Below are 21,583 nucleotides of genomic sequence, written 5' to 3'. Positions count from 1 at the left end.
GCTGGCCCGGAGCGGGCTGGGGTTTTGGTTATTGGGTGCTGGCCCGGAGCGGGCTGGGGTTTTGGTTATTGGGTGGGGGGGTAGTGTCACTGTGTATCACTCATTTGTATATTTGTATATAGTATTGTTTTTAATATTATTGTAGTTTGGTTGTGTAGTTTAGTTATTAAATTGTCCTTATCTGAACCCACGAGTCCTCTTTACCATTTAACCCTTTTATTCTCACCCCTATCATTAGGTGGGGGTGGGAATTGTGTGAGCGGGTGTGTGTGGCTTGGCCCCGAGCCAAGGGCTAACCCACCACATCGTGCAATTTGGTTTGGTTTACTGAATGCTGACATGGGAGATATTGCTGTACCCAAGTCCCTACGTAAAAGAATTAATGATGCAAGTAATGCAAGTTGGGCCTAAACACAAAACCAAACTGAATTACAGTGTAGCATTTTAGTTATATACACAGGTTCCTAGGAGATGTTGGTCAAAACAAAAATTTTTTTTGAGAAATAAAGTTATGTTTTTTGTTTTAAAATTAATTTTTTTAAAAAAAGGTAGTAAAAATCCAAAGACATTTTGATGGTCTTGGAAAAAACGTCTTTATTTGGAAAACTCAGAACTGATCAGAACTGTTTCACTTCAGGGCAACGTATTCTTTTAATGCTCAATTTTTTTCATGGGATACATAACCCAATCCTAATCAGAAGATATTAATGTGTTGCAGGGCTTCAGGTTTAAGAGATGCACTGTGCAGAATATGACCCCCTGTGTTTGTTTGCTAACATGGACAGTTAGTAAATAAAAACAGAAGCAGTGAGGATTTTAGTCTGGTCCACAGACAAGGGTAAAGTTTACGGAAGCACGAAGGTCAGAGGATGAAGAAAGAAAACCAAACTACAGTGAGAACTGCTGCATACTGAGAGCCAATTTGCACAACCAGGCTAGACAGAAACAGATGGGATGTGGGAAAGCGGGAGTGTTGACTACTGACACCTGACTGCCAGATGACTCTCTGGGTTTGAGGGCTGGCATGGCACCTGAAACAGCGCCAGCAGGCAACTGGAAGTGCCCTCTCCCCTCTCACATTTCATTAAGCAGACTCACCTTGCTGCGCTGCATGGGAGCACACACAGATTACACAGCATCCCCAAGAAGTGCAATCTTTCAGCCATGCTGCCCTTCCATCCCCAGTTTACTGAGGAGCTGTTTAACCGACTGCTGTTCACCGATGTGGGTGTATTCATCATTGTGTCTCAGGGGAACTCACTTGAGTAGATTTTCTGTGTCACGTATCCCGTTTCAATATTTCTGTAAAACTTTACTTTGGGGTGGAAGGAATGTATCAGCAAAGCACCAGGATGTAAGGCGCTACATTCAGGTCTCATTTATGGCTTGAGATATACCTCAGCAAGGTTTCATAAAAGGATATCAGGTGCCTGCCACTTTCATATTTTTTTTCTTGGGCCCCTGATACAGCAAGTCACGCTAGGACAAGGAGACAACAGGCTTCAGTCCACTGCTACTGCTGGCTCCCAGTTGGACAGAGCAGCACTTATATGTGCAGAGTGGACAGGTTTAGTTTCTTTAAGATGTGGATTTAGGACATGGTCAACAGCTCTTCTGCTATAGACATCTGCTAGGTTTGATCGTATACTCATGGACCACAGCCATCATCTGGAACGGCTTTTGCTGAGCATCTTCCTTCCCTCTCAAAAGGCCAGTTCTTTTTTCTCGTACAAAAGGCTACAGGATTTATGCCTGAGCATTGGATCGCACAGGAGAAATTGGAGAGCTAGCTAATTGTGAAAGCTAAACTATTCAATAAATATGGGCCCCGCAACATTTTGCAAATAGCCTTGAAGGGCTTCCTGAAGACTCGTACATGGTTTTAGGAGCAGGTTTTTGTGGGGCACATGCATATTGCGGTACTGCAAAAATACTGAGTGCCATCCATTTTTTGTAGTTATCCAAGAAGGATAAGTTATGTTATAAAACAAAATGTTGAAAGAAAGGCACTCACAAGGGAAAAAACCATTTTAATTTATGCATAAATAAAGAGAAATCCAGCTTTTGCTTCTGAACTCTAGCAACTTAAAAATAGCCAATGCATATATTTCTTGAATAATAATAAAAAATATGCTCTGGGCTGAGACATTTTATGCCAAGTCACAGTCCAGAGCAGAATTTTATGGTCGAGTCATAAACCTGAAAAATATGGGCTTATAATGGAAATCCTGACAGACCCTAGTAGGTGCTCCTATAATATCTTGAATTTGATTTAGGAGTGGTTTTCAATAATGTTTTCCCAAGCCAGTCTGTTGGGGACTGCTAGGAAAAATCTAACGTGGTGGGTTTTTTTCCCAGTGCAGATCAGTGTACTTGATGAGAATGCTGGTATGTTCAGGCAAAGCCAGCCTTCGGTGCTTCTGTAGCCTGCAGCTGTCAGGTCCCCAATATCAGAGACACTGTAAATGTCACTACTAAATGAACCTTTCATTTAACTAAACAATAAATTATCTATCCATGTGCAATAAATTGCTCATTTCTGTGCCTTTGCAAAGGCCGATGTGATTTGTGAATGGCTGAAAGATCTGCCTTTCTTCTTTTTTTCTAACAACCATGAACTATGGAACTGTTTTTGGGAACAATCGATTTTTGGGGGGAAGGGAAGAGGAAGCCTAGATAATCCAGGAGGAGCCAGATTAAGGCTGGAGAAAGGATGATTACTCCCCACTATAAACCTCTCCCAGTGACTGACAAGCTAAGAGCAAGTTAACATCCTTGCTCACAGGACCTTACGCAGCACAGAAGGGTACAGCTCGCTAACACAATACGTACCACGCTGTGCAGAAAAGAAATCCAACCACACTTGTGTTAGTAGCTCCGACCTTAGCTAAATCCTCCAGTACCTGCTTTGTCCCAGATTCCCTGTGTGTCCTTGTCATCACCCACACCCTTCACATTTATCCCCCTGTAAAGTAAGCTGTCAGAATGCTACAAGGTTAGCCTACACTTGTCTTCTAGACAGCTCAGTCAGTGGAGAGACATAGTCACCTTCAAAGGTGGAGTCATTCCACCCAGCTCTAGAGATAATAACCAAATATATATACACACACACACTAAATACCATAAACAACTCAAATACTATCATACTGACGTTATTATAGCATGAGATGAGACTTAAAAAATCAGAGGTCAGAGCACTGAGGTGCTACAGAAAGATCTCTCTGTAATTTTTATATAAATCCAATCTTGCCTTTTTGTTCCTGTGGTTCTGACAATCTTCCAGATTCAAATATCCTTCCCCCAGAAACTAGAACAGCACATGGGATTCATGCAGTCATCAGCTGGTATTAAAACCATCAAAACCAAATGCTTTATTATTAAAGAAATGAGGAAACAGAGGTCCTCTCCAAACCCTGTAATGAGACACAACAACATAAAAACTCAGCTGGGTGGCCAGCGTGATGCTCATGTGCTCTTGCAGAGCACTAAACAGATACCAGCTAGAGGGAGCCAAGCAGCCAAAGAACGAGAATGGAAGAGTAATGATGACATAGAAAAAAGAGCAACAGTATCACAGGCTGCATCAAAAGAAGTGTGACCAGCAGGTCTAGGGAGGTGATTCTGCCCCTCTACTCCGCCCCATGAGATCACACCTGGAGTACTGTGTCCAGCTCTGGGGTCCTCAGCACAGAAAGGATATGGACCTGTTGGAGCAGGTCCAGAGGAGGCTACAAAAATGGTCAGAGGGCTGGAACTCCTCTCCTACGAGGACAGGCTGAGAGAGTCAGGGTTGTTCAGCCTGGAGAAGAGAAGGCTCCCACGAGATCTTATTGCAGCCTTCCAGTACTTAAATGGGGCTACAGGAGCGATGGTGACAGACTTTTTAGCAGAGCCTGTTGCGACAGGACAAGGGGTAACGGTTTATAACTAAAAGAGGATAGATTTAGACTAGATAGAAGGAAGAATTTTTTTTTTTTTTCCCGTGAGAGTGGTGAAACACTGGAACAGGTTGCCAGAGGTGGTAGATAACCCATCCCTGGAAACATTCAAAGTCAGGCTGGATGGGGCTTTGAGGAACCTGATCTAGTTGAAGATGTCCCTGCTTATTGCAGGGGGATTGGACTACATGAACTTTAAAGGTCCCTTCCAACCCAAACTATTCTATGATTCCATGATTTTAAGTTCATATGAACCCTTGTAACCCAGGGAGTCTCTTCAGCAGGGTACCAAAAAAAGTCCCTGGGTATGGGCAAGGTGGGGTAATTCCCCCCGGGTCTCAATGGTGTACCCTCTTTCAGTGAGAGCTCTCCAGCGACACCAGAAAAAGAGTCCTTCATTTTAATCTGCCATCTGTGGATATCTAAGCTTTCCAGCAGAGTGAGAAAGCAGTCACGCCACATAGGAAGAAGAAAACTACACACAGGGATTCAGGAAAGTGAAAGGATACTTCCCCCACCTATTTTCATTTTGCTCCTCCACACAATTAAAGCCTTGTTTCAATATGGCTTTAATTTCATAGTCCTTGGTTTAAATCCTACTCTTCTACACACTGCACGTCCTAATAGAGCAGCCCCACTAGTAAACTGCATTTATGCTAATGTACTTGCTTGCAGTGATAATTATCACAGCCCTTAGCCCTGGTCCTTGCAAGTGTGAGCACATCAGGAGGGGTTGGTATTGCATTATAATTATACAATTAGCCTTGTCATGGCAAGGAGCTCTGGGAATAGAGACATCTTGAAGATTAAAATGTGGACAGTTGATAGATGACTGTCATTAAGTTCCTTTGTTCACTCCATGATGGAATAGTCACTAAGGTGCAGGGTAGGCTTGCCTAATGAAAAAGAAAGACCTTGAACCACAGCCACTATCTTCCAACTTTTCCCAACCTGTCCAGTCACTCCCATTTCCCCCCACTTTACACAGCTTCTCCCTCATTCCATCTGCAGCAGAATGACAGAAGCTGTCTCTAACAAGTCATTCCAAATCCATCAAGCCTTTAAGGGGGATAAAGGCTCCTCACCTCACAGTGCAGTCAAGGGGAACTCGCCTCTGGCCCTCCCTGCTCAGAGCCTCCCTCATTCCACAAATGAGGAGCACAGACTGAAACCCATTTAATTTGGGACGTGAGGGGAGCACTGTACCAGCTTCTGGGTCAGCTTCTCAGTTGCATAAATCAACATGAATCCTTTGAAATTCACATAGCCTGTGAATTTAGATCCAGTTGAGAAGCACTGCCCTGGGCAGTAATAAAATACGCCTTTCTAAAAAGCCTGGCATGGAGAGAGGCTTCAGGAGGAGGCAGCAGACAAGCCCTCCTTTTTGCCAGGAGAGCTGCAGAAGGGCACTGAGCCCCGTAAGGTGAACCAGCTAAATAGGAGAGATAACAGGGTGGCAGAAAGAAGCGATGGCTCCTGGAGGCTCCCAGCTGCAGATCTGCACTGCTGGCAGGGAATCCTGAGAGACAGCAATGACTACAAGTGTGCTGGAATAATACTCAACAGACTTGAAGACATGCATCTGCTTCATTAAAATTCGATCCCCACATTCCTCTCTCTTTTTCTTTCCTAGAGTGTTTTCAAATGCTGTTTTCCTGCATGCCTGGATAACTGATGCTGTGCAGGGCTTTAGTTAAGGTAATTTGAGAATTCTTTTATATTGAAAAGGTATAAAAAGTAATCCCCTGAAGTACTTGATTTTCCTTCCATGACATTCTACTGTATCAACCTACTTCTGCTTTACTCTGTTAGTATTCTGAGGGGTTGTGAATGAATTATTATAGTTCAGAACACAAAAAACAGGTCTGACAGCCCCTGGAGAATACAGGGCAGAACAGAACTGGGCACCGGCTAAGGCCCAGGAGAGCTGAGCTCTTCTCCACAGGCTAGGTGTTCACAGGCAAGTTGCTTTGTTTTAGGAAGATTGCTTCCTTTCTCCTTCTTCCTATGCCTTGTCTTCTTTGGGGCAGGAAAAGTTCTTTGCATTCAAACAGCGCTCAGCAAAACTGGTGCAGATGTAATGCAAATCAACAGCAGCAGAATGAAACCATCATTGTATCAGAAAAAATAAAACAGTGGAGGGGGTTGCCTATGTTGAACTTCTATGTTGAATTTAGCAAGTGCTGTATGCAAAATTACAGAAGCAAAAATGCATTTCTATTATGCCCTTGAGACAGACAGAGAGCGAGCCTAGCACAGCACAAAGGCCTACAATAATAATTCCAACAGGACTCAGGATAATTTTTCCACTAGAGTAACAGCGAGAGGACACGGCCTCAAACACAGGTGCCTTACAGTTAACCTCACCTAGAGGCAGAGTGTAACCAACTCCTCCTGACTAGAAACCTCAAGATGTTTCTTCTCTTCTTCAATGTGTTTCCATAACAATGTCCTCACCCCCACACCTCCAAGTTGCCAAAGAGAGAAACACTTTGAAGTATCAATGCAAAGTGTGTGTGTGTGTGTAAGTCTTCTCGATTTACATGTACCTGTCATACACTAGCTGGCAAGGATGTAATTTACCTACTGAGAATTCACTTCTAGACTTGTGCTAACATTACAAAATTTGATTCTCAATCAGTTTCTCAAGTAGCCAACGCTATGGATGTTCATGAAGTATTATTCCATCCTTTCCTACCCTAAGGCTGTCACGGCCTACCCATCCCCTCCCAAATGATGCTGTTTACGTCTCAACCATTTGGGCAGAGCATTTCTATACAAGAGACACCACCATGTCTACGAACAGCTCAGGCAGAGCATATTGGAAGAAAAGTTCTTTTCCAGATGAACATCAGTGAGTTGTTAACATTTTGAGTGATGGGCACACCTGCTGAGGTTGCTGGGGCTGGAGTTTTTTCCTCCTGGTGGAGAACCAGCTGTCCCTCCAGAAGGCAACCTGGATGCAGGGCTGTTGCCGCCCCCCAAAGGTCTACCCAGAAGGTGACCTGGATACAGGCCTGTCGCACTTCCCTGAGGGATGGTGCTGGATGGACTGAACTGTATAAAAGGTGAGCCTGACCACCAACCCATCACTACCCCCACACAAGGAGTTTCTGCCTGAAACAAGTTTTCTGCCTGAAGAGAAGACGTGCTGGAACAAGGGGCTGATGCTATCTCTATGTCTCTATGTTTGTGTTTATCTCTCTATCTCTCTTTCTGCTCCCCTCTTTCTTACCTTTCAACTTGTTCTTACCCTGTCTTCTGTCTGATTTTTACCTCCAAATAATGACTGAGCGTTGTTTGGTGCTTGCTTAATGGACAAGTGATGTCTGGTGATAATTGATCAGGGTGATTTGGTGCTTGACTCTGAGAAACTGATTTGTGATGTTTTTGCAGTTGCTGAGGTAAACAAAACTGTGTTATATTGTTCCTTGGGTCATTATCTTGAATCCACCTAGCCAGTGCTCCTTTTTGGGGAACCACGGAAAACCTCTCTTGACCAGCCACTGTAGTGGGGCGAGACAAAGGCCACAAAGATTGTTACTCTTGCCTGCACTCTAGGAAGTACCTTGATACGTGAGCGTAGTTTACTGCTTTGCTGGACATCAAACTCCCCATAAAATTGCTGTGCTGAACTCAGAGCTAAAAGGTCAAACATTCAGTCCCTAAGCAGGACAGTACACATGGAAGTGAGACACAAGGAGATGCCGTGTGTATATGCAAAGCAGAAAGGAAGAAACCCCTTAGACACAGCTGTCTAAAAACCATGTTAGAACACAATTACCCTACAATGATATAACAGTCAGAATAAATTCAACACAATCTGTATAAGCAAAAAGAAAAAAGCATCCAAGCCTTTTTTCAATTGGCAGTAGGTAATACCTAATAACTGCCCTATAATCAACCTTCAGAAATGATCTCCTGAGCCATATGCAGGTTGGCAACCAGACACAGTGCCTAACTAGTTTTTGCATCTAGTTGTACAGAAGTAGAGACATATGGAAATGAACAGCCTGTCAGAACAAGCGAACTCCGAAGCAATGACTTCGATAAATAAATGTCTGCACATTGGCAGATGGAGAAAAGTACAGTAGGGAGGAACTGTATTGCAGCAGCAACTTGATTTTAAACGATTTGTAAAAATTAGCCTGAACTTCAGAATCGAGGCATTTCTAGTTCCTTCAGAGTACTACTCTTGTTGGGGAAAATTTTCACCATAAAGAGAGGGAAGGTGGGGGTAGAAAGACGTATCTAACACAAGATACCAGAAACTGCTTCAGGGAGCCGAGAACAGGACTCGGAGGTCAATGATCATTTCTGCATCTTATTACTTTGCTAATCACGGTTTTAGTAGCTTTCAGAAAGACACAACCAATTATTCACAAAAGTCCAGAAAAGCAAGATCTGGAAAGACATTCTCAAGCTGTATGGCAGAGCTTGAAACATGAGCACAGTGGATACAGGTACGTGGGATACACAGACCTTTCCCGCAGTCAATGGAGCTCATGCTCAATGCAACAGCCACCTTCTGCGCTCACTCCTCTGGAGACCAGTCTCTTTCTAGACAAGTTGCGTCCTTCCTATTTGCAGGCTGCAGACTGATTCCTAGGCACTGTTAAATGTGACAGATGAGTGGAAAACAAGTATCACTACTCTCCCCTGCTGCTAGCAGGGGACTACCATGGTTATTCCACTTTTTGGAAAAAGGGGACTCCTTGTCTGGTCATCTTAAAAATTAGTCTTCCTACCACTTCTAAAACATTTTCCTGTATATGTCCTCTAATCCCACTCAACATTACAGGCTGAGAGACAGCAAGGGAATAGGCATTCCAGTATCCCATCAGAAAGCACAGATCAATGCAGAGAATCCTGTGCAGCATTTGCATTATTCTTACACATTATGTCCCTACCTCTTTCCTCTCTTCAACGACAGCCTGCTATATAATAATTAAAATCTGTATCTTTGTCCATAGATGCAGCCTGGCAGGGAAGATTTTCAACACACAACTGTCATTCAAGGTCTCCAAAGACAAAAAAGCAAATAAAGAGTTAAAGGTACATTTTAATCTTTGGTGTCTACTTCTGCAATAGGAGTGAGCCATACTGGCATGGTACACAAGTAGTCAGTACCCGTGGTGACCTTCTCAAACGTAACAAGTCATCCCCTACTAAATACCACTCATACGTACGAAAAAGCAGCCAAACGCAGAACTCCCTGCCTGATGCATACCGATTGCCTCCATTCCCAGTACCAACCACTGCAGTCAAAATAGGAGAAGTGAAAGAGACACATGATGAAATGAGGAGAAAAATAATCCACACAGACTGTGATGGCCCAGAGTTAACAGGTCAGCCATATGTACTAACTTTTGCACTTTTTCAAGAATACAGTTACCTGCTGCTGTCCCCTTTATGGGTAGCAAAGTGGGTAAGCTTCATGCTGTAACGTGAGGCAAAGGCAAAATTAACCTCAAGATTGATGTGATGCAGAAAAATATGAATTTAATTACACTTCCATAAACTAACTAAGCTTCGCTAAACTTTCCCTCAATAATAGGCCACCTTTTGTTATAAAGAAACTCTCTCCCTTGAGACTACATCAGTTAATATTACACATATGATCTCACTCCTTTGCACTGCTTGGTTACCCACCATCTCAGAACTCAAATGTCTGTAATACCTTATCTCGTCCTCCCACATCACACAGTGATCAAGCAAACCGTCAGGCAATGATTTTCAAATGAGTATACCTAAATCCAACACCCACAGTATGCTGAAACCTTTCACAATGGAAATTGGTTTAGAATCCATTTCACTTTAATAAGAATCACCATGGGAAAACCATAAGCTGCCTTCCACAGACCCTCCCATGGATCTGTCAGCTGTGTAAGCCTCTACTATGGATCAGGCCATTTTCCTCAGTAAATCAGCTGCCTACAAAGTCCATAGCAAAGCATGTACGGCTATTAGTCCAATGACTCAATGGCCATACGCATGCACAAAGTGAAAATAAAGGTGGATCCTCTTTTCACATATGCCACCAAGTAAATGTTTTGTAATAAATAATAACAGCCACTATCAATCAAAAGAGTGGGGAACAGATGGGAAGGAGGTTGTGTTGAGAGAAAGGACTCAAACAGGAATAGCTCTTTTCTCCCCCACCTTCCTTGGTCTGATTACAGCCCTAAATAAACCCTTACAAATCTCCAGATACAGGCAAACCCCATCAGTGTGTTCCAATATTCTGTGCAACTCTGGCTACTTTACCACCACAGCACAGCAGAATCACAGATATTAGCACATCTACAAAATGCTGCAACATCAGAATGTGGGTTTGGGATCTGATTCCGGAAAGAAAATAGTCCCTATTAATTATGACACTCAAACTCCCCTCCTTGAACAAAAACTCAGGGCTAGCTGAATTTCTCAGTTTTCTCACTTCTGTAAGAAAATATTTTGTATTGAAGTTTTTAGTGAATGTTTACTTGATGGTTTACCGTTGCTGCTTGGTCCAGCAAATCAATTGTTGAATCTTCAGGTTTCTCTCCAGTACTAAAAGTTTAACATTACAACTTGAATTTAGATTTCATAATAGATGCTGCAGCAAATTCACATAAGGCTGCAGATTTCATATGAGGGCAGTCTGTGGCACATATTTGTATGTAACAAGCATTTTCACCACAATAATCTAAAACTTTAAATTACTTCTGAATAATCCTAAATAAAAAGTGGGTTCCAGATTCTCATTCATAGTAACATCATTGAACACAACTCTGGTTGCAAAAAAACACCTTTAAAATGGATAAAAACTATGGCCCTCTACACTCCCCGATCTTCTTACTCTTTACAACCAATTATCAATAACTTGTTCTTAGTACAACACTGAAAACCTAAACATACCTGAAACCATATGTAAAACACTGCACAAGGATTACATTAGGGCTGCATTTATGACCTATACTCCGTTCCATCTCAGCTGAAGTGCAGGCTGTATCTGAACGATAACAGCTTTACTCATGCTCCTAAAACCCCCCAGGAAGGCAGAGAGCATTACACCACAGCAAGCAAAGCAGGATCTAGCCCCTGAGATTTCCCATTCTGCAGAGACTAGCAGTATTACTCTCCAGACTCAGCTGTTGTGATAGGTCTTAAACACAGCAGAACCGCGGTGGTTCCCAAAGGAATGACATGAAATTAATATTTATCTTCTTGGCAGTGTGGGGGCAGACAATTGATTGCATATCAGAATTTAACTGGCAATGCAGAGTCAGAAGGGTTGAAAACTACGATCAGATTAAAACAGTATATATGAATAGTGAACAGTCAAAGAGGCTGAAAAATCATTCTGTGCTCAGCCCCAGATGTCACAGAGGAGGCTTCTTCCCCCACTTTTTTTTCCTCCCCAGAAAGACCCCTCCAATAGCACTGAGTTGGAAAGACAGTAAAGAATAACACTTTAGTTTACATATTAACAACTAATCTATAATACTGTAAGCAGCTAAAATACCATGTATTTCAAGAACCATCCAACATTCTTGAAAACAGACACAGCCTGAAAGAAACCCCAAAATCCAAAACCCCAAGCTATTTATTTTGGTTTGTTCATGGGTTTTTGTTGTTGTTTGCTTGGGTTTTTTTTAATGGCAGGTTTTCCAGTTAGTTACAAAAATAACAAAAAAAAAGAACAGCATGAACTACATACCTTAGCTATTTGGACACACCAGTTCAGCAGAAGCTGGGAGCCAATATTATCCTTGTGTTCATGAACATAATCCAGCAGGCAGCCATGAGGCATTAGCTGAGTGACTAGCTGAATGGTCGGGCTCAAGCAGACACCCAGGAGTCTCACCAGGTGCGGGTGGTCCATGCTGGCCATGATGAGAGCTTCCTGTAACAACAAAAGTGAGTTACTCCAATGTGCTTGTTCCTGTGTCGTCTATCCAGTGCTAGGCATACCTAGGTGAAAACCAGTCTAATGTAACGTATGCTTGATGTAAAGAGCCCCAAGCAATGGGTAAGACTATCTGAAAAGATCCAGTGAAGTCTCAGATCAGAAATTCTGCACTGCCCTATATTCCCTGTCCCATTACAGCCACAGAAGCAAAGATGTAAGTGTGACACACCTGACTTTGCTTAAACGTCTCATTACTTTTGCTTTACTTCCCTTAATTTTGTTTCTTGAATATGTTTTCCCAATTTGTGGTCCATTCGTTGGACATCAGCTTTTTTTTTTTTTTTTTTATGCATGCAAACTATGCCACTCATGTAGTTAGATGGTCAGTCAGGCATCATTTGGCAAGATATTTGACTGAGCTGTGCTAAAACGCCTTACTGAATTACAGATTTTATGCTAGTGTTTTACAAGCTTAAGCATGTAACATTTATATATCGATTGAAACTTTCCCAAAGTTCGACCTGCAAAGGGTTAAGAATCAGGAGGTTTTGTGTGGGCTTTTCAAATGCATCTGATACTCTTAAATCCTACTGAAAGTCAGCAGTTTTAAGGCATTAGGATATAACCATGCTACTGTTTCTATGACTGTTGTACAGCAATAGCCTAAACTAGCGGTCATGAGGGTACAGTAGCAGCCCAGCTGCAGTAGCTGTCCTGCCTGTCTCCCGTGTTGTCACAGGTAAACCACCACACAAAGCAGCAGCTTTCAAAATCTGAGCCTCTTAGCCCACCTCCTGATTACTCCAAACTCCTCTACCAACAGGTCTTGGGTCCGTTATTTTGTTTTTTCCATGCTTCAGCTTTCCACACAACAAACAGGAGATAATATTCCTTTCTTTTGCCTATACTTTGTCTTTTCCAGATTGTAAGTTTTCAGAGGTTTTCAGCTAACCAGCTAGGTTGTCCAATACCAAGGACCAGAAGGATTTAATCTTGTCTACACTATTCGTCCCCAAAGTTCATACCACTGACAAGTAGCACAGGAGCGCCTTATAAAAAAACCTACATATCTGTTCTTAGAGGTAATGCTGCCATCACAAGCAACTGGCATTCAAAAAAGGCAGGGAGAAAGCTTTCCTCTCTCATTCGCTAAGCTGAGTCCTCCATTTCAAGACCACTTCATCATGGCAATGGAACAATGAAAAGTGAGATGAAACTGTGGCTTTGTAAAGCTATTTTGGTTCTCTTTCTTTCTCAAAAAACCTATATGACATCCTTCTGACATCTTAAAGAATAACAGCTGTAATAGTGCCAAAGAAAGAAAGAAAGAAAAAAAGGATGAGAAAAAGCTGGCATCAGAAGAACACAGCATACCCCCCAACTCATAAAAGTTTTGATTTTTTTTCACTTTCTTATATTAAAACAAAAAAAGTCCTGGCAAGTAGGCTGAGTTTGTATTAAAGGAAATTGCTCATCATAGTACAAAGCATATTTGAAACCAAATTGCAAAGTATTTGCATAATAGTTCTCTCTTTCTTTCCTTTTTTTTTTTTTTTTAATTAAAACAAGAAGATGAACAAGACACTAATTGTAGGGGTTTTTTCCCCCTCAGTAAGAAAAGAGCAGATGGCCTCCACTGGGGGGAGTATCTCCTTATTTTTTCTTCCTAAATGTATGCGAAGAAATAAAATAAATAAATGAATAAACAGGCACTATTTGATCGGATGAATGGAGGAGGAGCTCTGAGGAAGATTCCTATATAACAAATTAGAAAAGGGATCTTAATTCAAGTAGTTTTGCTCACATTCAAATTAATGTTCTCACTCAACTGGTATGTACGGAATCTCCTTGAAACAATTTTAGCATCTCTTCTGCTGTCACTAGAAAATGTCACTGAAGGCCACCAGATACCTGTTTACAGGTGCATTAGCCAGTTTGAGAGCACAAAATTACTCTGCCTCATTTTTTTCCTTTTACCCCATTCATTTTTCTCATGCAGATGCATAAGGGGATAGTACTTGTTGCCCCCTTCCTCACTCTCTGAGTAAAGGTAAGAGTTTCTCCAGGAACTTGGAGCAGGAGTACTTTTCTTTATAATGAGGACTGATTGGAACACAGACAATATATTTTTTTCGCTCACCCAGGGACCAGATGGAAAGCTTTGAAGCATGTGCTCCATTAGTCTCCAGCTACTTGCCATTTACAAGTGTATCTGAGTCCAAAGGAAAGACACTTGTGTATAATAATGAAAGCAAGCAGTGCCGTTTGTCTCATTCAGTTTTGGGCAATGGTTCCAGGGGAAAAAAAAAAAAATGTTGCTAATAAAATATTATGGACTGCTCTGTAATGAATTGAGACACACAACAGAGAGCAGGGAAACCTTCATTATAGATCTAAGTCACTAATGGATACTAATTTAGCAGGAATCCTGGCTTCGTGTAGTTATTCTCATTAGTAAAAGTATTGTTATTTTTATTGAACCAGCATCCACAGGAGAACTAAATTCAGGGTTATGTCTATCCGGCACACCACAAACACAAAGTAAAAGAGATTGCAATTGTTCTGCTAGAGCCTCATTAGACAAAACAGACAAACAACAACAAGAGAAACATTATGACTTAGTAGCATTTTAGAAATCTGTTCAGCAAATAAGGAATACCAGTCCCCATTTTAAAATCTGTTTGGACATGAAAGACTCTAGAGCTACAAACTCCATAGCACTCCGGCACTCTGCAGCATGGTTCCCAATTAAATCTTACAGAACATTTAATCAGACAAGGCACCTAAACTCACAGACTTGGTTGTCTGACACAAACGTCAGACATATTTCAAAACCGGCCTCTGTAATTTCCCGTATCTTTTGGTAGCTGTGTGTCTGCAGATCTCGTCTCTACACTCAATTGTCACAATTACACAAATGATTTTAAAATTGCGCCTATTCTAATTTAATGGAGAGGAAACTGAAGTACAGAAAAGCACAACCTACTATCCACAGTCACACAGGAAGTCTAGAGAAGAAGTGGAAACTGAGCCCCAGATCACCTTCTCTTTCTCTCCTGAAAAAAAAACCCTTTGAAGGTTGAAATAGAAAAGGGGAGGAGGAGAGATAGATTATTAAGATACGGTACTTTATCTTTGCCCCAGGAGTCAGAGTCTTTGTAACACCATGTGCTCACACTAGCATCTGAGATATGACAGGAGTGGCAACAGTTTTGAAAGGCTCCTGTTGCTCCTTCCATCTATCTGCAGGAGCAAGAAGTCTTATCACAAGAGTAACTCCCCAGCCAAACCAAATCTCTTCCTGGAGTTTGTTTACGCTACTGTGGCTGCTCAGGTATTAATTATCCCAGCAGTGTGTGGCAGCCATGCACAGGACAGCTATAAGCCAGCCAGCTTAGACACAGGCAGCAGTTGTGGAGCTCAGCTTGCCCTTACCTCCAAGATGTATTTCGCAGCCTATGGTGAGCCCTGATCAGCTGAGGCTAGGGTACTACAAGATCTCAGATGAGTTACTTAAAACCGAGGCTGTGTATGTACATTCTATTCATGGCAGTGCTTACAGTGTTAATATATCCGAGGTGAAGGCTAGCAAAGAAAGACCTTGATGCAGAAGGCAGCTAATCCCACAAGCAGCTTGGCAGGGCCACTGTTGTGTCCCCTCAGCCTTGTCACAGAGAGAACAGCAAGTGACTTTAATTGAGCCTTCCACGTGCAACTCACTATTCTACTTCTCAGATATGCTATTTTGTACAAAGATATCATGTCACGCTGAACATTCCTCTTCTGCCCCTTTTGCCTGTGGTTGAATTACTGCCACATTAAGCTCAATGCCTGTGATTTATATACACAACCCTATGTTAAACAATTATATGAAACAATGACATAAGTGTTATTTTAGTGCTTTACACTGATCCATCCATCATGTGCATTTAGTTACACAATAGTATATGCAAGAAGAAGGGCGAGTTTGTAGGTCCCAGTGACTCTGGATTCCGTCAGCACAGCTATGTCAACGGGGGTCTGAGGAGGTGCAACTGCTAACCCACAGTGAGAGGCCAGAAGAAGCTCTCAGAGCACCTGCTGTTAGACTGCCAAAACATGCTCAGACAGGTAGAGCTTATTTAAGTCACAAGAGCTGGCTGTCATTGTAATGATACAATGCATAGTTACATCCAGGCTAAAAGCACCTGTCAGCACAGGTGATGAAGGGAACTAGCCACTCACTTCTCACAGGTCACTTAAGTCACCTTCATTCCTTACATGGCTTTGAAAATCCCAGCTAAAACTGCTTCCTCATCTAGCCATACTCTGCAGTCACGTTTGAAATGCCTTTAATTTGACTGCTGCTTCAGAAAAGTAACTCAAAATCCAACTAAAGCAGGATTTCCATTTTGGCCTTCTGGGATGACAAAGAAAAAACAGTTCTCAGGCCTGCAAGAAGGGTTTCCACAGTGCTCTGAGTAACACCTACAGCATATCTTTTAAGATGGCATTTAACTTCCCCCCTTCCTCCTTTGATGTGTTACTGCTGACAATTATAACTGAACATAAATACTAGCCAGAGTGCTGCTCCATGAAGTGCCTACTTTGTACTGGTTTTTTTCCCCCTCACCATTTAGCCTGTGAACCAGTGGACTCAACAAGGTGCATGTGCCACTAGCAGTAAAGTAATGCCATACTTATGTCCATGTTGAACATTTTTTCTCCAGCCAGGGTGGTCCAGGATACAACTTTCTTCCAGCACGCCCTCCATTAGTTAGCACACCAGCTCAGTACGTGGTCAAGCACCCCTGGCCAGACTGTTTTTGAGATGATACAGATGGCATACAGGCAAATTCTGAGGCTCCTGGGATTCTGGAACAGGGCAGAGCCACCACCCCGCTGAGTCCAAAACCATGCTCTAATGGAAATCCGAACATCAGAATCAGTCAAGAGACCTTCCCTCTGCTGCTTACGGAGGCTCTGAAACATGTTAATGGGTTATGACATTGAGAGTCCCGTCCTGCATGGTGGATCCCAGCACCTTGTAATGCAATGCTTGATAACTTCATCTTGTTGCTGAAGACTTCACCTCACCAGAGAATTTGCATTTGAAGCAATATTTATCATCTCCTTGTATCAGATTTAAATACCTGTCAGAGGTGAGAAGATACTCCTTCTGAAGACTTGTTCTTTTTCCCGAGTGCCAATGGCCATACTCCCCAGAGCACCGGGAAAAACTCACTTAATAGATAGCCTGTGTCCCCTTCCAGTGCTCCACACAGGTGTCATTTCCCAGAGCCCGTCATTCTCCCTGTTCCAGAGAAGTATCACAGATCTGCTTCCCCAATTCAGCAAGCCCAGCGTAAATTTCACTGCTCCAGTTAAGCCAGATGAACATATGCACCTGATAAAGAGTTCAGAAAGCAGGGACAAAGTCTGAAAAATCTTTGGTTTCCTACCTCCTGCTTTTAACTGTTCTCACCATAAAATGCCCTCAAACAAAACAAAACAAGCCATAAAAGAACAATCCACCTGTTTTCTCTAATCATTGTTGAGTAAATAAATATACTTAAAAACTGACTTCATACTGTGCTGTGCATTTTTCTGAAAGCACAAGCTGTGCTGTGGTAACAGGAGAGATACTACAGTGAATGCACTGCTTTTTACATTATTTTAACAATGCTTCTAACGGCTAGGGCAAACACCTGCCTGGAATGCACATCTGATCCACTTCAGGGCAGATCCAATTACAGTCCAACATATTTTCAATGGCTTTTGTTTGTCTGCTAGGTCTTACGAATTTTTTAGGTTATAGAAAACTTAGCCTATACAGTCTGCACAATTACTAAAGCTGATAGTGCAACATATATACTCAACAACATACGTGCCGACATTTATCGTATGAAAATTACACCCATTGTTATATCTCCCCTGTACTTCCTATGCAAGATGCAGTTTCCAATTGCTTTACAGCATCTCTATACTTTCAACCCTTGGCCTGCAATTTTTCATCACTTGGGCAGTAGTCTCTGGAAAGCTTCCGTTGAAATGTCTCAGACATTTCTGAAAATGAAATGAGAGATGCAGCTACAGGGATGAACAAAGGATATCAGAGTCCCACAGTGGGACAATAGCAAACAGAGGGAGAACAGTAACAGCATAAACTGCCACAGCTGTTTTCCAGGAACTGTTCTATAGTGGTTAGGAGCAGACACATTTAACAGGGCACTTCCAGGCAAAAGTTTTATTTGGGACTTGGCAACAGCTTTTACAACCGATTTTACTGCTGTGTAATGCAGTGAACAACACTTGAATACTGCAAGGGCAGATGCAACCCTGAGGTTACTGCTGCAGGACTGAGCTACACGCTTTAACTTGGCTCACGTGAGAATGGCAGCCTATCCCATGTCCTGTGAGGAAACAGATTTCTGTCACTGTTTCCTCCTGAGAGATTGTGACAACACCTTGGTCGTGTACAACAAATTCTCTGAAATTCTCACTGGAGAAGCAGGAGTCAGGAGCAAATGAATAAAGTTTATTTTTTTAAAGAAAATCATCTTTCTATCCATCCACATCCGTACTCCAAGCATAAAGTAAAATGAATACTTACAGTAAGTACAGTTTCATCAATGGCTGTTGCACAGAAGTGTGACAGTGCACATTCAGTTCCAAATCCCATATCCACACTCATGACCAATTGCTTTTTCTTTGGCAAAACAGTTTCGCTGTCACAGCAAGAAATAACTAAAGGTCTAAGTCAAGGCCCTGTTATTAATGAAGTCTAATGGGCTGTTAGCTAGAGTTTTGCATTAACTACCATCTCCTTGAAACTCCCCCCATTCTTTTTTTTTTGCTTTAGGAAGCCATGTTAAGGAAGTTATACGCGACCAAACAGAGAAGTTCACAAGTCTTGTGAACATGTGTTTCCTCAGAGCCACGACAAACCTTTATGATTAAAGAGACTACAGGCTGGTTTTGGACTTGATCTCTTTTGGATATAAGAGATCTGAGCTTTTCTTGAGTTCAGTTTCCAATGAGGAGCTTTATCAGAGGTCTGTTGGGTAGGTTAGTGGAGTCACTGCACACTTAGACTGGAGTACAAGTGCGCTGCACCATCAAATAGGGATATTACCTTATTCCTTCAGAAAGTTCTTGATATTCAGCTGCCAGGTGTGCCACTACACCCCAAACTTTCTAGGATAAAAACTAAGAATCAAAAAGACAAGAAAATAACATTCCATAGCAGGGATGATATACTGTGGTCCATCACGCACAAATGTGATGGAAACAGCATCAGGCACATACGGCTCACTTGGCTCTGACCAAGCTAGTGCCATCAGGAGAAGGTGGCTCCAGGTCAGTGTCCCACCCTGCATCCAGGCTGCAGCCTGGTGACGAGCAGGGCCTTGTACAACACTAGAGTAATGTGCTCTCCACCGTCCAGCAGCAGAGCTGGTGTCCGGCTGGGGCACTACTAAACAGGTACACAGCCTTTTCTGGAGGTGGTATGTATCTTTAAATGTGCTGCATTTCTCAGAGCAGACATACGCTCTGAGACTCCTGTGCTTGTCACAGCACTTGCACATAGCAGAGAGGGCAGTCTTATTGACTCAACACTGCAGAGGCACAGCCTGCATTGTTGACACTGAATTCAAATGCATGCAATTGCCCCACACGATTCAAATGCATGACAGAGATGCCCCACTTCCCCCCAAACACTTACTTCAAACTAGCACAATTCAGGGTTTTAAAACTGCATGCGCTCTCTCCCAGGTGATGTTTACAGACTGCTGGTCAAATATTGCATGCCCACCTTACAGAAGCAGTGGGTCCTATTCATGCAGGAATAGATACTTTCACGTGTTTATAGAAGCAAATCTGTCTCACTGTATATTTTTGAGAAAATGAAAACAAAAGAAAAAAGCAGTACTGCGGTCCCTGTCCTGCAAACATGGAGGGCATGGGAAACCATGCTGACTCCAACAGGGCAAGCGATTAGACTTAAGCACATGCTTAAATGTTTGAAGGAGTAGAAGATACATTTTGTAGAACCCACACACCGTAAGCTTCTTACTGGTCCCTCCTGACTTTGTACCAATTAAGTGTCCCAGTTCATCAGAGCCCATGTTAAACAGCTGAGGAGTAATCTCACGTCTAAAGGAACAGACTTCTAGTGCACAACAAGCTAAGTGAAGATTTTCTGTCAAACATCCAGCCAGGGGACAACTACCACCAGCCTTTCAGTGGACTTTGCCTGAAAACATTGATCCTAATGACTGGAAAGTAAAATCTAGACAATTTTCAGTTCACTTTTATGCATAAATGGCCTAGAGTTCAGGACCTCAGCAACCAGAAACATTTCCAGTGAAAGCAGCCAAGAGAAGGAACGGCAGGTTTCAGACTGGCGTTTTACACTGGGGTGTTAGCGGTTTACCAGCGTGTGTACCGCTTTGTAAAGATATTATATCATTCTGACAAATGTTTTACTTACAGTTTGTGACATGCATCATTATTTCAGAACAGACTGTCAAAAGTGATTTGTTTCTTACTATTCTGATACAACTAGCAAAAGCGTTTGAAGTTTTAAACAGGCAGTCTAAAACAGCAATCATTTCCGCATTATTCAAACAGAAAGGTAAACAGCCCTTACCACTGACCAGCTTATAAATATTTTCAGCCTTAACTGCTGATTCCTTTCAGAAGGAAGGTGTTATTGCTTTCATTTTTGATTTAAGATGAGTGATGGCAAGGTCTCAAGAACTAGTGAAAAAAAAAATCTATCAAGTTCTCACTCCTTTCTTATGAGTCTTGGGACACTGTTTTGAAATTTTCTGGTATCACACACTCAAAGCTCCTTCCTCTTTCAGGATCAATTTAAAGGGATAGCATCAGATTGAAACCTAATTTCATCAAGTGTACTATCAACATTAAGAGTCATTTTAATCAAAGATACATTTTGCCCATAACCCAGGTATTTCATCTCTCACAACTGAGAATTCAAAATGTTTCCCTCATCTGTATTCAGTTGCCTCGGAGCAACATACTCAGGGCTCAAGTACTGCAGAGGAATTATGACGTTTAAACAAAAAAGATTTCACTGGACTGCTTGGTTCACTGTCAGATTTTTATTTTTTTTTGACCACGCTGGCATAAGTGAAACACAAAGCCATCAAAAGCTGCCACACATTTCCTGTGTCACAGCACTTTTTTCCTTTCAGCATTACCCTGCCTGCTATTTTCTCCTGAGTTTCTACAGTTTTTCCTCCATCCTTTTCTTCTCTACTTTCTTTGTTCTTTCTTTCACCATCCTGTTGACCTACTCTTCTCCCGAAAATAAAACTAAAATTAAAAACCTCTTTAAAAAAAAAAAAAAGCTTGAAAGCAAACAACTTTCACCACCCAGATCCATACACATCCTGTTCTCTGTGCACTGCCCCCCCTCTCCCAGCGGCTGCAAGGCCGGGTCTGCCCTGGGCCTCACAGAACCTCACCCTGGCCGAGCCCTCCTGCGGCCAGCCATGTTCTCCTTACCCAGCTGCTGAGCTGACACCACCCAGCTCAAGGACACTCCTAGAACAGCAAACACTGGGAGCACGGGGTGTGAGGGGCAGGGCTGTGGTGGCGGCGGTGGGCAGGGGAGGCCCCTGCTGGGCCGAACTGACTGGAGCGGGCAGGGGAAGGGGAAGGAAAGGGGGGCTTGCACAAAGGTTCTAACGGGGGGTTTTTTTGTTGTTGTTGTTTGCTAATACCAAATCAGCTATTAAATATT

The 21,583-nt window shown here is 42.4% G+C and overlaps 1 protein-coding gene across 1 annotated transcript in view; it reads right to left on the bottom strand.

The window, feature by feature from the left end:
• Positions 1–11,640: 11,640 nt before the first annotated feature.
• The window catches only part of ERBB4 (v-erb-b2 avian erythroblastic leukemia viral oncogene homolog 4), a gene marked incomplete at both ends in the record, with an annotated part of 107,508 nt that continues 97,565 nt past the window's right edge, over positions 11,641–21,583 (bottom strand). Inside the window, one exon of the mRNA XM_010073343.1 lies at positions 11,641–11,826. Coding sequence (XP_010071645.1) covers positions 11,641–11,826 — 186 coding nt within the window. The remainder of the gene's footprint in view (positions 11,827–21,583) is intronic.

The sequence above is a fragment of the Pterocles gutturalis genome, unplaced genomic scaffold, assembly GCF_000699245.1.
Source record: "Pterocles gutturalis isolate BGI_N339 unplaced genomic scaffold, ASM69924v1 scaffold12557, whole genome shotgun sequence".
NCBI classification, from domain to species: Eukaryota; Metazoa; Chordata; class Aves; order Pterocliformes; family Pteroclidae; genus Pterocles; species Pterocles gutturalis.
Note: the sequence above shows the minus strand (reverse complement) of the source record. Positions and strands in the feature narration are given on the sequence as shown.